This window comes from Brassica oleracea, chromosome C2 (genome assembly GCF_000695525.1).
Source record: "Brassica oleracea var. oleracea cultivar TO1000 chromosome C2, BOL, whole genome shotgun sequence".
NCBI classification, from domain to species: domain Eukaryota; kingdom Viridiplantae; phylum Streptophyta; class Magnoliopsida; order Brassicales; family Brassicaceae; genus Brassica; species Brassica oleracea.
Window position 1 is genome coordinate 26,725,864 of NC_027749.1, and position 14,047 is coordinate 26,739,910.

Below are 14,047 nucleotides of genomic sequence, written 5' to 3' on the forward strand. Positions count from 1 at the left end.
GCATGGACTGATGTCGTATCGACGTTTCGGAAGAGCTCGGTCGCTACGTAGCGACCAAACTTTGGTTCGAGCTCAGTCGCTACGTAGCGACCGAGCTCCGGCTCGAACCCGGTCGCTACGTAGCGACCGAGCGGAATGGACGTTTGGTCGCTACGTAATGACTGAGCTTTGGCTCGAACTCGGTCGCTACGTAGCGACCGAGCGGAGCACGTGTTTGGTCGCTGCGTATCGATCCTTCTCGAGCTCTTGTCCGATGATTCGCGTTTCTTCCGCAAAGCTTTTCGTAAAGAAGAATCTATTTCGAAAAAATATTTGTCGAAGAAGTTTTCTACGTTTTTCTTCTTCGGGGATTTGAAGGCTAACTTCGTCGTAACTGTTTTTGATCCCAACAGGGCCCAAACCTGTCTTGCAATGGAGCAGCCAAAAACAATGTGGTTGATCGATTCATCTTGAAAGCCACAGGTTTGACATACAGGATCCATTTTGATTCCTCTTCTCACCAGAAGTTCTCCTGCAGGAAGAGCATCGCTCAAAGCACGCCAAAAAAGTTTTTAATTTTCGGAGCTGTTTGAATCTTCCACACATCTGTTTTGAGGATATTCAAAGAAGGTCTAGCTTCTGCTTCTTGAACTTCCATTCTACTGATATAATTGTTGATGAACCAGTAACCAGATTTGACTGAGTAGCTGCCATTCCGGTTATGAAGCCATACCCAATAATTTTCGTGACCAAAACCAATCTTCATTGATAAGATGCTTTGAATATCTTCCGGATAGAAGATGTCTTCAAGTTTCTCCATCTTCCAGCATCTTTTTTGGTGATCAATAAGGTCTCATACTCTCCGAAGCAGATCTACAAAGATGTTCTTCATAAGGGGTCTTCTCCTTTCGATCCCACCAATCCACGCATCTGTCCATACAAATACTGAGCTCCCATATCCCAAGTGTTTCCTCAGGCCTTGACTCAAAAGCTCTTTCCCAAACTGTATGCTTCTCCATGCAAACGAGGGTCTTGAACCATTCTTTGCTGATAGGAAGTCCAATTGATCGAAATACCTACTTTTGAACAATTTAGCAAAATAGATTCAGGTGAGGATAAGATCATCCACGCCTATTTCGTCAAAAGGGCTTGATTGAAGCTCTGAATATCCTTAAAACCAAGACCTCCTTGTTCTTTTGCCAAGCATAGTTTTGTCCAACTTAACCAGTGAATTTTCCTTTTGTGTTCTAAGGAATTCCACCAGAAGTCAGCAATGGCTTTGGTAAGGTTTTAATAGGATTTCTTGGTAAATTTGAAGCATGACATTGCGTAGACCGGCATTGTCATAGCTACCGCCTCTAACAAGACCTCCTTTCTCCCCCCCCATTGATAACAGCTTCGCAAACCAGCCAGACAGACGATTCTTGAGACTATCATAAATGTAGGCTAACATTTCAGTTTTGGATCCACTGAAGCATTCCGGTAAGCCTAAATATGATCCTGAACCCCCTTCTTTTGAAATACCTGTGATGTCTTTAATCAGAATCTTTGTGCTCTCTTCAACTTTCGCTCCAAAAGTAATAGCTGATTTTTCCACATTAACTTGCTGACCTGTGGCTTTTTCATAAATCCTCAGAATCTTGACAAGCTCCACTGCCTGATCCGCTGAAGCTTTAAAAATCATGAGGCTGTCATCAGCAAATAACAAGTGGTGAATGTGAGAACTGAATACCCTAATGCAATCCCCTCTGAACAGCTCTACCAATAAGATGAATAAGACCTTCGATACATAAAACAAAAATGAAGGGGTGATAAAGGGTCACCCTGCCTGATTCCCCTTTTCGGTTGAATGCTACCAAAAGGTTGGTCATTGATGAGAGCTGAGAAGCGCACGGTAGAAACGCAGAACATCACTCTTTCCACCCATGTGTTATCAAAACCCAGCGCCACTAGCAGAGCTTGCAAATAACCCCACTCTACTTGATCATAAGCCTTCGACATGTCCGACTTAATAGCCATAAACTCCTTCGAGATGCATCTATCAGTTCTCAACGCATGAATGATTTCATGGGCAATCAATATATTATCAGTGATAAATCTTTCTTCTACGAAAGCTGATTGAGTCGGAGAGATAATCTCTGCTAAGAAAGGCTTCAATCGAATGACCAAAATATTTGAAATGATCTAATAGAGAACAAAAAACTTATGGGTCTTAAGTCTGACATCATAACCGGGTCCTCAATCTTGGGAAGTAAGCATAGGTGAGTATAGTTCCATTCCACCGGGAATATACCTGATGCAAAGAATTCACGAACTTCCTCAGTTGCCTGATCCCCAACTATGCTCCAATATTGTTGAAAAAATAATCCACATCAACGCTAAGCCGCCGCTGTACCCAATAGGATTTACAGTCAAAACCCTATCATAGCCTAGCCATGTCTGTAGATCAACGCTAAACCGCCGCTGTACCCAATAGGATTTACAGTTAAAACCCTATCATAGCCTAGCCACGTTTGTAGATCAACGCTAAACCGCCGCTGTACCCAATAGGATTTACAGTTAAAACCCTATCATAGCCTAGCCACGTTTGTAGATCAACGCTAAACCGCCGCTGTACCCAATAGGATTTACAGTTAAAACCCTATCGTAGCCTAGCCATGTCTGTAGATTAACCAACGCATCTCGCATCTGCTTCGTTTCCATTAAAAATAAAACATCGGGAAATGTTTTTTTCGCATCTTCCGTAGTCTTGGAATCACCAAGTCTTGTGCGCGGCCCAAGTCCTGGCAATTAGTCCAAATTATCCTTCATTTATTCTGTTCTACATTAAATTTCAAATTAAGTGTATAATTTCTCTCTCCTAAACTTTTAAACGAGTAATTATTATAGTTTTGGTGTAAGTTTTTGACCAAATCTCACACAATTGAGGTGTAGCCGGTTATAAATTCAAAGCATTTGATCAGGAGACTCGATACAACCCAGTCATATAGCGGTTAGACTAGCAATACAATCCAGTAATGTTCCAAACTGAAACACTTAATAAAATTTGATAACATATTGGGACATTGATCGTATTGGCCAAAATAAAATTGAAGCCAATAAAAAAATCTTTGAACCAAGATCAATGTCGGCAACGTACAGCGCTTTATCCACTATCAAGAAGTGAATCAGAGACTCTAAATTGTTGCCTTTAATGAGCTAACAAAAAAAACTAAACACAGTATTATTTGTTACTAATCGGTTGAGGAACCATATGTATGTTAGGCCTTTTGAATGCACATGAACTATGTAAACTAGAACACGTACCAGAATATCAGCCAAACTCAATTTCGGCAATAAACAGCTCTTAATACACTATTGTATAAGAAGTGTACCAGAGACTCTAATTTATTGCCTTTCGTTTAAAGACGCAACGAGGAAATCATAAACACGAAACAAGGCTCAGACTAAATAAAGAAGTATGCATCAACGAGCTGTGATCTCTCAAAGTTTGATGGTAATCTTTTTTCATCATCACCGCCTAATCATTTAAAGAGGAATACACATAGAGAAATAGATCCAAAAGCCTCAGAACCTAGAGGATACAACTCATCAACGAGAAATCTCAGATGGTACGGACAATCTCAAACATCGCACGCCTTGTGTACGGGAAATCTTAAACTCTAGTCTTAAACTCTAAACTGTTACGTAGCTAAACAAAAAGGACATAGGACGTCAGTAAAAAAAGGAGAGGCGCTCTTGATTGATGTCTGAGAATCGTTGGAAAATGCGGCTTATATAGCGACCATACTAGGTTACAACAAGTCCTAAAAGAGCGTCTCGCAGGTCACAATACCAACATGGGCCACCAATATTTTGAAACCTGACTCAAATGGGCCGTATTATGGGGACTATTATCTATTGCATTCAAAATTAATTGGCCTTTATACACACATTCGATATACACGTTAATAACATTTAGCTGAGGATCTCTATATTCTAACATCCCGTAACATTGGATTCATTGCCTTTTTCCAGATAAACATTAACGAATCAAGTAAGGAGGATCTCAGAAGATAAACGATAGTGTAGGCGCCTGGTTGCACGAATTAATCTATTTCAATTTTAGTTCATATATGTTTTTAAACAACAGTGATCTTATACCCATAAGCAAGTGCAAAGCTAAACGATTCCATTAAAGAAGCTCGCAAAGAATTGTTGCTTATTGATAAATGACAGTAGTCTGATACACCAAATCTATGTTTTTTCGTGGTTGCAGATACTGAAACAGAACAAAAGAAAAAAGAAGGAATGCTCGTAATAACCAAATCAAACCCTTCAAAAGATCTAGCACCTAATAGAACCAAACAAATCCAAACCGCCTTGTAGAAGATTACAAAAGAAGTAGAAAGTCTCAAAGCTTATGCAAGGACCCGTGTGTGTGCATGTGCAGCTTGCTTAGCGGCTGGCAGCTACCATAGCCATGTGCTCTATAAGGTCAAGCACTCGGTTGCTGTAAAGTAAAAATGGGAGAAGAACAGTGAGTGTTTGGGAACTGTTGATGGATATATCTAATTGAGAATATATGAGATGAGAAACGAGAAGTGTACCTGTAACCCCATTCGTTGTCGTACCAAGAGACAAGTTTCACAAAGGACTTGTTCAATCCAATCCCGGCATTGGCGTCAAAGATACTTGACCTGTTATTACAAAATCAACATCACTACATTAGTCAACCACAAATCAAGATTCAGATAGCTCTGAAGAAAAGAAGGAAGACCAACCTTGAATCACCCACGAAGTCATTGGAGACTACATCTTCATCAGTATACCCGAGAATGCCTTTTAGAGGCCCTTCTGAAGCAAACCTGTTACATCAAATAATAAGAGGTTACTACTAGTTGTAAATTAAACTCATGAAACAATAATACTGTGATGAGGTTGAGAGTACTGGAAACATACTTAATGGCGGCTTTAACATCTTCGTAAGATGCACCCTTCTCAAGTCGACAAGTTAAATCCACAACGGAAACGTTTGGTGTTGGTACACGGAATGCCATTCCAGTAAGTTTCCCGTTCAGTTCTGGCAGAACTTTACCTACAGCCTATTTCAACCACAAAACCACGGTTCAAATATGATTAGGATAATTACATGGTTGTAGCTAGCTACCCATGTGATTTTGTTGTGTGAGTACCTTTGCAGCACCGGTAGAGCTAGGAATGATGTTTTGACTAGCTCCCCGGCCTCCTCTCCAGTCCTTCATTGATGGCCCATCAACAGTTTTCTGAGTAGCTGAAAGACAACCAAAACACATAGGTTAGTGTTATCAGGTAAGTAATGTACAGTGATTTACAGCAGGAGAGCCAAGAGATATAGACCAGTGGTTGCGTGGACAGTTGTCATCAAGCCTTCAAGAATACCAAATTCCTCATGCACAACCTGCCAAAAAATACAGTTAAGCTGAACTTAAACGAAGCTCTTGGCAATTGAGGGAAGCAATCATTGTGCAACATTACCAACCTTAGCAAGAGGTGCAAGACAATTGGTGGTACAACTTGCGTTGGAGACTATATCCATGTTTGGTTGGTATGTCTTCTCATTAACCCCAACAACAAACATGGGTGCATCAGCTGAAGGGGCAGAAATGATTACTTTCTTTGCACCACCCTGCAAAACCAATGAAATACTATCAAGCAACCATATGAAATTTCAAAACAAGGTTATTTGAATATGAGTATGAAAGTGCACCTTCAGATGGGATGCAGCCTTTGACAGGGTGGTGAATACACCTGAAGACTCAACAACATAGTCAGCTCCAAGATCAGCCCAAGGGATCTCAGTTGGATCTCTGAGAAATCGTTAAAAAAGATGTCATGTTCTAATTTCTAAACTGAGATAGTGTGTGTTGTCTGATCTGCAGAAGACAACATGTCGCTTTGAAAGGATACCTCTTGCTGACAACATTGATCTTCTTCCCATTGATCTCCAAGGTAGATTCATCAATGACATTGATGGTTCCCTTGAAATTCCCATGAGTAGAATCGTACTTCAACATGTAAGCCTGTGAATCAAGGTTCCAAAGCCAAACATATGTTCATAGGAAAAGAAGACAAAAACATATGATGCATCATCTTCCAAGGTTTTCTATGCCAGTTTCAATCAAGCAAGAAAGAAAGAAAGAAAGCAAACTCCTGTTAAGAACAGAGCAGAAAGAGTGTTTAAAAATGTAGCCTGATAAAATAGAAGACACCCTTACCATGTACTTGGCATCAATGAATGGATCATTGACTGCCACAACGTCAATATCATCCCTGGATGTTGCAATGCGGAGGACCAACCTTCCAATCCGACCAAAACCTGTGGAGCTCATATAAAATAAGGAGCTTCTGTAAGAAATGAAACAATTGAGGCCACCAAAAATTATATTCATAACTAATGAAAAGCACATACCGTTGATCCCAACATTAGTCTTTCCAGTGCTACTTGACCCTACTCAAACCAATCAGATCAGATTCACCAATAAGCATAAATCAACAAAACACATCTACTAAAGTAATATCATTCTTACTTTGAACTGCAGGTGGAGCTTGCGTAGCCGTGGCCTTGATGGGTTGCAATCTTGCATTGCATTTTCTGTACATTCGATGATATAAAAAAGAAAAAAAAAAAAAACTCTTAAGAAATGAAAATTTGCATTTTACAAAAATTAAAAGAGTTGGGATAGTTTTGTCACGGAACTGTAGAGACAAAGATGGCCCAGCAACACCAGAAAATCTTGACGATGTGAAGCTGCGACTGAATCCAAGGCTTGCGGAAACCTGAGTATTTGAAAATAAAAAAATAAAAAAAAAAGGAATAAACACGACATGAGAAGGCAAGAAACAAAGACCAAAACAGGAGTGACGTCATCATTACACTGAGAAACTCAGAACATAAATAAACCAAAGGCCCCGTAAAGACAAATCGAACAGAAACACGAGGAAGAATCCGAAACGCAGCTAAATATATGAATCAGTAAGAGGCAAAACGTAGTCTCTGACCTTAGAATGGTCATACGAGAAAAGGTCAGCACGAGGGGTAGTGACAGAGGCGGCGGCGGATCTGAGGAGAGAAGAGGAGGCCATTGAAAATGAAAGAGATCTCTCGGCTGGTCAAAAGAAAAAAACCCTAAGAACACTTTCGGTGGCTTATGGGAGTAGTAGGTGTAGAGCCAAACCACAAATATATAAATATGATTCCAAATTCTCCGCAACGGAGTTGTTTATGCGCCTACGACACTGTCTACTGTTGCAGAGACGACGACACTCTGTTGATTTTGATGGGTTGCGAATCTGGTACGGCCCACCTATAAAGACACATATATTAATTTAATGCCATAATCAACGGTTGTGATTTGGCAGTCTCATATAAGAACACGTGTATTAGATCCTACGCTTGGGCCTCAGCCTCCAATACTTGAATTTCTTTTGGTGTGATGCCACGTCAGACGGATCTGGGCCGGGGTTTCAAAAAGGCCCTCTCTAGCTCGTATGTGTCAGCTTCAGGAAACTTTTCACCAAACTGAAACATAAATGGACCAAGCTACATATGCATGTATATACAAATTATACATCAATTCAACACCATTTATCATCAATCTGGTTCATAGTCCAAGCTTGTAGTCCGAGACACAATTAAGAATCAAAGAGCAAACAAAAATTCATAACTAGATAATATCTCTTTTGTGATTTGATTTGAACAAACCAATTAATCATTGATTAATAATGGCTTTTGTCTCATACTTCATGAAACTGAACTACTCTGCAGACAAGCTGTGTATAAACACACCGATTCTGACATGTTTAGTGTTTTATTTCAAAAAGAGATTTAAACAACATTACAAAGCAAATCAGTGTACAACAATGAAAACTTCCAAGAACAACTCTATGAATAATAATGCATACAAAGCATTTACGTATCACCATTTTTCCCCTTATAACCTGCCCCTACACTTCACACTTGGTCTTTGTCATTTTTCCCTTCAGCTTCTAGTTCCAGAGATTCGTCTACTCTAATGGAATGTCAAGCTAAAGACAGACTGAATCAAAACTCATTTCTCTTCTCCACAAAACCCTGATGTAAAATAACCCTTTATGTATATCATTTCATTACCTAAGTACCTATCATGACCCCGCTTTTTCTATGTCTAAGACGTTTCAAAAGCCTAAATCGAAGCATTGAGTCAACATCATACCCTGCAAGTTCCATTCTGTTTGTAAGTTGAGAAACAATCTCAATTCTGTCTCTGGTTTGCAGGAGAGAGCTTAGGAGGTAGTTGCACACTCTAGGCATCAGCTTGAAGTTGTTATCCAGAGTGTACGCGAACACATCAACCGCTGCATCAAGTTGTTCTCTTTTGCAGAGTCCATGAATCAGTTTGACACAGCTCGGAGGCGTGACGAGGATCTTCTTCTCCCTTAAAACCGAAAACACCATTAAGGCCTCCTGAAACCTCCCTGCTTGGCATAACCCTATCAGCCATATGGTGTAAGGTTCGAAACTGAACTCTTCTCTTCTGGTATCCAATTCGATTAGCCGTCTTAAAGCTCTCTCGGTTTCCCCTGCCTTGAAACACTGTTCAATCTCATTAGCTGTTTCATCGTCAAGACAAGATATCTTCTTTAAGTATTTCATCCATAGACTAACAGCCACCGTGATCTTTCTTTTCCGACATGACCATGTCATGAGCGATTTGTAAACGGCTGGACTGTGTCTGAAGTCATCTTTCGCGTAAAAGAGTTTAAAAGCTTCTTCTTCTCTGCCAACTCTGTGTAGTCCGTTGATGAGAGTGTTGTAAGTGACGCTGTCAGGGGATAAACCCTTTAGCTGAAGCACATTGAGAAGCTTGAGAGCACCGTCAATGTTTCCCGCTTTGCAGAACCCGTTTATCAGAACGTTGTAAGTTACAATGTCAGGCGAGTTCCCAGCATCAGCAAGATGCGCAAGGTCCTTGTACGCCTTGAGAATCGAACCGGACTCAACCATGGTGTCGAAACTCCGGTTTCCACTATGCGAAAGCCGTAGAAACAAGGAAGCAGGTCTCCCTACTTCCATTTTATGCAGCAAAAGCCTAGCTTCCTTGAGCTCACCGGACTTGCATAGTCCATCGATCAAAGCGTTAAAAGTAGCAACCGATGGAGAACAGCCTCTCTTCTCAATCTCCTTGAAAATTTCTTCAGCTTTCCTAACTAGCCCATTCCTGCACATACTACAAATCAAGATCGTGTGCGTGAACTCATCAGGGAAGGATTCCGTTTCCGACATCTGGAGATGAAGAGACCGAGCCTCTTCCAAAAGCCCCTGCTCACATAGAGCCTTTATAACAGCATTGTAGCAGTAAGTATCTGGGGGAATACCTTGACTCGGCATGCTGCTTAACAGCTTCAACGCATCCTCAATCTTCCCTGCTTTGGATAACCTTTGAATCAGTATCGTGCACAAAACAACATCAGGCTTGATATTCTTCTTAAGCATAATCTCATACAACTCAAACCCCTCATCGTATCTCCCACCTCTAAACAATCCATCGATCAAACTACTGCAACCTCGGAGACCAAGCACAAAACCATCTTTCTCAAACATCCGCAACAGCTCAAACGCCTCAACCATTCTACCTAACTTACAAAACCCATCAAGCAAAGCATTGCACGCAACAGAATCAGGAGCCTCACCAGCCTCTTTCATCTCGTGGAACAGCTTCCGTGCGTCTTCAACACTCCCTCTCTGACACAAACCCGAGATAAGAATCGTATAAGTAACTCTATCAGGAAGAATCCCTCTCGCCGTCATATCGTCGAACATCTTCTGTGCATCGTTCATTCTCCCTTTCTTATACAACCCATCCATCAAAACACCAAAGGTATACCGATTCGGGGCGCAGTTACACTTCAGCATCTCGTTGTAGACAGCGAAAGCAAGCATAAAGAAGACTTCTTTCCTCATCATGACTCGCAACACCGCGTTGTACGTGAACACATCGGGTCTGCAATCGAACTCCTTCATCCTCCCAAAGGACTCCACCGCCTTCTCCGCCGAACCCATATTCGCATAAGCCGAGATCAGGACGAGGAAGCAGTACGAATCGACGGAGACGCCGCTTGATTTAAGCTCCTCCAGTGTTTGCCAGTACAGATCGCATCCGTTCTCTTTAGATAACATATCGATGAGCAGAGAGAAAGACTCTTTGCTCCTTAGACGCTCTCTCCTCGAAGCCCATATGAAGAAACGGAAACCTAATTGCGGATTGAGATGATCTTTGATCACCGATGTGATGGTTTTGTGAGATAGGAAGGGGACGAGCGGCTCCAAAGCTGGCTCTATGGGTTTCGTCTTGGATAAGATGGTGATGACTTCGCTAGAGATGTTGAATTCGGTGGTGCTGGAAGTGTAGGGACGCTTTGAATAGAACTGAATGACTGATCGAAGGAACATTTGTGATCTCATATTAGATCAAATCTCATTGTTTGGGAGTTCATTAGATGCAGAAACACTCTAACGGGTTCGCGGGGATTAGACGCGACGGAGAAATGAGTGAAGAGATTTCGAGATGTTGGAGAGAGAAAGGATGGGGGGAGAGACGGAGTCTGAGGAGGGAAGACGGCTTTCTTTTGATCGTCAAGGGTTCTCTGCCATCGGAGCAATCTCTGGGATGATACCAGCCGGTTTGTACGTAAACCGGTATGTGAGAATTAGTGAAACCAATTTGGCTTTTAGTACTACAATTAAACGGCATGCTTTATATCAGAACGAACGAGTATTTCTCTAGTTTTTTTCTTTAAGATAATATAATTTCATGTTGACAAAAAAAGAGTAATTTCATAATGGAATTTTCACTTTAAATAATCCCAGCATAGTAATTTTTTAAAGATAATCTCACTTGTACTCTATATAAAATAGGGAACAAAATGGATAAAAACCAATGTTCTAAAAATCGTTAGTGAGTAATAACCAGGGTCGGCCTTCAGAATTTGGGAGTCCTAGACCATTTAGTAAAGATTTAAAAAATTTGGGGGCCCAAATTTTTTTTTTTTTTTTTAATTTGAGGGTCTAATTACATATAAAATTTTTCAAAAAGTTTGGGAGTCTAAGGCGATTATTTCATTAGACTTTGCCCAGAACCGGTCCTGTTAATAACTAGACATTTTGTAGAAATTAGCGATTAGACAACAATTATGGTAATTATGTGTTATTTTTATATATTTGACTTTCGTATTAGATATTTTAATTTTGTATTTAATTATAAAATTGTTTTGATAAATTGGAAAATTAGATATACAAAAGAATTACAAAATTATAAATTTACACATTATTGACTGACTAAACATATTTAAACAAATTTTAGCTGATTTTTTTTTGTCAGCAATTTTAGCTGATTTAGATAAATTTAAATTGATTGAGAAGAATTTTAACTGATTTGAATCGTATTAATCGATTTTTTTTTAAAACATTGCTAAAAACTCTATTTTGAAATTAGATAAGGGTGAAAAGATGCTCTAAACAAGAGATTAGAGTAAATTTGAAAGAATCTGTTTATTACTAATCAGAGTTTAATCTCTCTCTTTTATTAAAAAGGCTCCAAACAAAAAACTCCAAAAAGAGCCGTACACAGAAAATCTCAAGTGGACAAGTACAAGGGCTTTGCTTATCTGGTCATAAGAAAACCATAAGACTTGTAATACATGTCATATATCACAAGAGAGATGAAATTCACGCGTCGTCAAGAGCTAGGACTCCTGGAAGTGGCTTTCCCTCTAGAAGCTCCAAACTTGCACCCCCTCCGGTAGAGATGTGACTCATCTTGTCAGCCAAACCAACCTTCTCCACGGCAGCCACAGAGTCACCTCCTCCTATGATTGTGGTTACTCCCTTTCCGCTCAGCTCCGCTAGCTGCTTTGCTACGGCCTGGTTGTGGAACATGACAAAAGATCAGGTTGGTGTAAGATTAAGTTGCGGTAAAAGTTTCAGTTGGACAAACATGTTAACATTCGCTTACCTCAGTTCCAGCTGCAAACTTTTCGAATTCAAAAACACCCATGGGACCATTCCAGATGATGGTCTGGGTCGTGTCCAGAGCCTCGCTGAATGTCTTGATGGAGTCAGGACCAACATCGAGTCCCATCCAGCCATCCGGGATTGCCGTGGCTGGCACTATCTGCAAAGAGTTCACAACTGTGTCAGCTTTAAAACAAACACTGAAATGTTTTTATGTCCGTTACCTTGCTGTTAGCATCGGGAGCGAACTTGTCAGCAATAACCACATCGGTTGGTAGCAACAGAGAAACACCTTTGGCTTCTGCCTTCTCCATGAGTGACTTGGCCAAGTCAAGCTTGTCCTCTTCCACAAGGGAAGATCCAACCGAATGTCCTTGCGCCTTGTAGAAAGTGAAAATCATACCTCCACCGAGCAAGAGGATGTCAACGGTGGACAAGAGCGACTCAATGACACCAATCTTTGTTGAAACCTTTGAGCCTCCGACAATGGCAGCAAAAGGCTTCTTGGGGTTTGCCACAGCTCCGACAAGGTAATCAAGCTCCTTCTGCATGAGGAAACCAGCCACTGAAGGCTTCAAGTATTTGGCAACTCCCTCGGTGGAAGCATGAGCTCTGTGAGCAGTTCCGAAAGCATCGTTGACGTAGACGTCGGCAAGGGCAGCAAGCTTCTTTGCGAATTCAGGGTCGTTTTTCTCTTCTTCCTTGTAGAACCTCACGTTCTCCAAGAGAAGAACACCACCTTCAGGTAGTCCTGCAACCAGTTTCTGAACTTCCTCACCAATAGAGTCATTTGCCATCACAACCTCAACACCAAGAAGCTCAGACAATCTCGGCACAAGAGGCTTCAAGCTGAATTTAGGGGTAACACCTTTTGGGCGGCCCTGAAACATATAATTGAGATCAGAAACATCCAATAGTTACTACAAAAAAAATTGAAATCAAGATGTTCAATAATTCCATTTTCATGAGTTTGGTCGCTCATGAAACTGATTATCAATGTTCCATGAGCAACCAAACTCATACAAATGGTTCACAAAAGGCATAAACTATCATGTAAGAAAGTGAAGTCATCTGCATATGTAGCCGTCTAGCCGACCAAATAACGAACACGAACTCAATTGCAAGAAGAGCGACCGAACTTATATAAACGGTTCAGCCAAGACATAACTTATCATATAAGACAGCAAAGACATGTGCATAACTGATTATCAATGTTTCAAGGAGAGCGACCAAACTTATACAAATGATTCAGACAAGGCACCCGACCAGATAACGAGGTTCAGTAATAAAATCAAAGGAGCTAATAAACCAGATGAGATAAAAAAAAAAACGAGAGGACATACCAAGTGACTGCAGAGAACAACCCTAGATCCGTTACCCATCAAGTACTTGATGGTGGGAACAGCGGCGCGAATCCTAGTGTCATCGGTGATGTTAGAGTTATCATCCAAAGGAACGTTGAGATCAACCCTCACGAACACGCTCTTTCCCTTCAGATCCGCTTCCTTCAGTGTTCCAACGCTTCTCTTCGTCGCCATAGTAGATGAGCAAAAAAGAAAACACTGTAAAACAACAACAACCGGGGAATATGAGATTGACGGAGAAATCAAACAGATCTAGAACTTAATCGCACTCGATTCGATGAGAATCTGAAGGCATAAACTAGGGAATATACTCACATGAGTGGATGTAAGGAGAGACAATCCAAGCTACACAGAGATGAGGTGGCTGAGATATAAAAATACAGGAGGAAGACACGTCGTATATATAAAAGCGTAAAAGCAGCGTGGAGAACACCCCAAGGCAATGGTTATATTACGACTTTGCCACTCTCTCTCTCTCCTTGTGTTTCACGGCCGTTTCCGTGTCATAAAAGAAATAGTATTTTAATTTTCGCAGGTTGGGCCGAAATATTTTAACGGTTAATATATTTTAATTGGCCCAGATACACCTCGATTATCAATTCTATTAAAAGAAGAAATCTTAAAAAAATCTACCTATCAAATTTGTCTGGATCTTTCATTTTTCTCATTATTTTTTAGTCTTACCTTAAATTTA

At 40.7% G+C, this 14,047-nt stretch overlaps 3 protein-coding genes across 4 annotated transcripts; all 3 read right to left on the reverse strand.

The window, feature by feature from the left end:
• Positions 1 to 4,165: 4,165 nt before the first annotated feature.
• Positions 4,166 to 7,279, reverse strand: LOC106324681 (glyceraldehyde-3-phosphate dehydrogenase GAPCP1, chloroplastic-like). Of its 2 annotated transcripts, XM_013762641.1 has the most exons (15): positions 7,176 to 7,278; positions 7,000 to 7,106; positions 6,698 to 6,777; positions 6,528 to 6,592; positions 6,410 to 6,448; positions 6,216 to 6,316; positions 5,908 to 6,020; positions 5,708 to 5,807; positions 5,480 to 5,626; positions 5,338 to 5,398; positions 5,154 to 5,251; positions 4,921 to 5,063; positions 4,743 to 4,826; positions 4,569 to 4,658; positions 4,166 to 4,471 (listed from the first exon to the last, which is right to left on the reverse strand). In XM_013762641.1, exons 2-15 carry the CDS (start codon positions 7,081 to 7,083, stop codon positions 4,417 to 4,419), a joined length of 1,260 nt encoding a protein of 419 aa, XP_013618095.1. In that variant the 5' UTR covers positions 7,084 to 7,106; positions 7,176 to 7,278; the 3' UTR covers positions 4,166 to 4,416. The 2 variants fall into 2 exon arrangements, with proteins under 2 accessions (XP_013618095.1, XP_013618094.1); XM_013762640.1 differs by having other exon boundaries at positions 7,000 to 7,279.
• Positions 7,280 to 7,777: 498 nt separating this feature from the next.
• Positions 7,778 to 10,676, reverse strand: LOC106327725 (pentatricopeptide repeat-containing protein At1g79540). Its single transcript, XM_013765959.1, has one exon. The coding sequence runs from the start codon at positions 10,439 to 10,441 to the stop codon at positions 8,111 to 8,113; it is 2,331 nt and encodes a 776-aa protein (XP_013621413.1). The 5' UTR covers positions 10,442 to 10,676; the 3' UTR covers positions 7,778 to 8,110.
• An 861-nt stretch (positions 10,677 to 11,537) lies between these two features.
• On the reverse strand, positions 11,538 to 13,769 carry LOC106327770 (phosphoglycerate kinase, cytosolic). Its single transcript, XM_013766018.1, has 5 exons — positions 13,669 to 13,769; positions 13,333 to 13,551; positions 12,214 to 12,870; positions 11,991 to 12,149; positions 11,538 to 11,899 (listed from the first exon to the last, which is right to left on the reverse strand). Exons 2-5 carry the CDS (start codon positions 13,525 to 13,527, stop codon positions 11,705 to 11,707), a joined length of 1,206 nt encoding a protein of 401 aa, XP_013621472.1. The 5' UTR covers positions 13,528 to 13,551; positions 13,669 to 13,769; the 3' UTR covers positions 11,538 to 11,704.
• Between the last annotated feature and the right edge of the window lie 278 nt (positions 13,770 to 14,047).

What these genes read in the sequence shown, in the direction of transcription:
- LOC106324681 (XM_013762640.1), bottom strand. Translation starts at nt 7,083, where the DNA reads ATGGCCTCCTCTTCTCTCCTCAGATCCGCCGCCGCCTCTGTCACTACC. An exon ending in GATGTTAAAGCCGCCATTAA is followed by an intron (nt 4,827 to 4,920) that starts GTATGTTTCCAG and finishes TTGATGTAACAG; the next exon opens with GTTTGCTTCAGAAGGGCCTC. An exon ending in GACTTCGTGGGTGATTCAAG is followed by an intron (nt 4,659 to 4,742) that starts GTTGGTCTTCCT and finishes TTGTAATAACAG; the next exon opens with GTCAAGTATCTTTGACGCCA.
- LOC106327770 (XM_013766018.1), bottom strand. Translation starts at nt 13,527, where the DNA reads ATGGCGACGAAGAGAAGCGTTGGAACACTGAAGGAAGCGGATCTGAAG. An exon ending in TTGTTCTCTGCAGTCACTTG is followed by an intron (nt 12,871 to 13,332) that starts GTATGTCCTCTC and finishes TATATGTTTCAG; the next exon opens with GGCCGCCCAAAAGGTGTTAC. An exon ending in AGTTTGCAGCTGGAACTGAG is followed by an intron (nt 11,900 to 11,990) that starts GTAAGCGAATGT and finishes TTCCACAACCAG; the next exon opens with GCCGTAGCAAAGCAGCTAGC.
- LOC106327725 (XM_013765959.1), bottom strand. Translation starts at nt 10,441, where the DNA reads ATGAGATCACAAATGTTCCTTCGATCAGTCATTCAGTTCTATTCAAAG.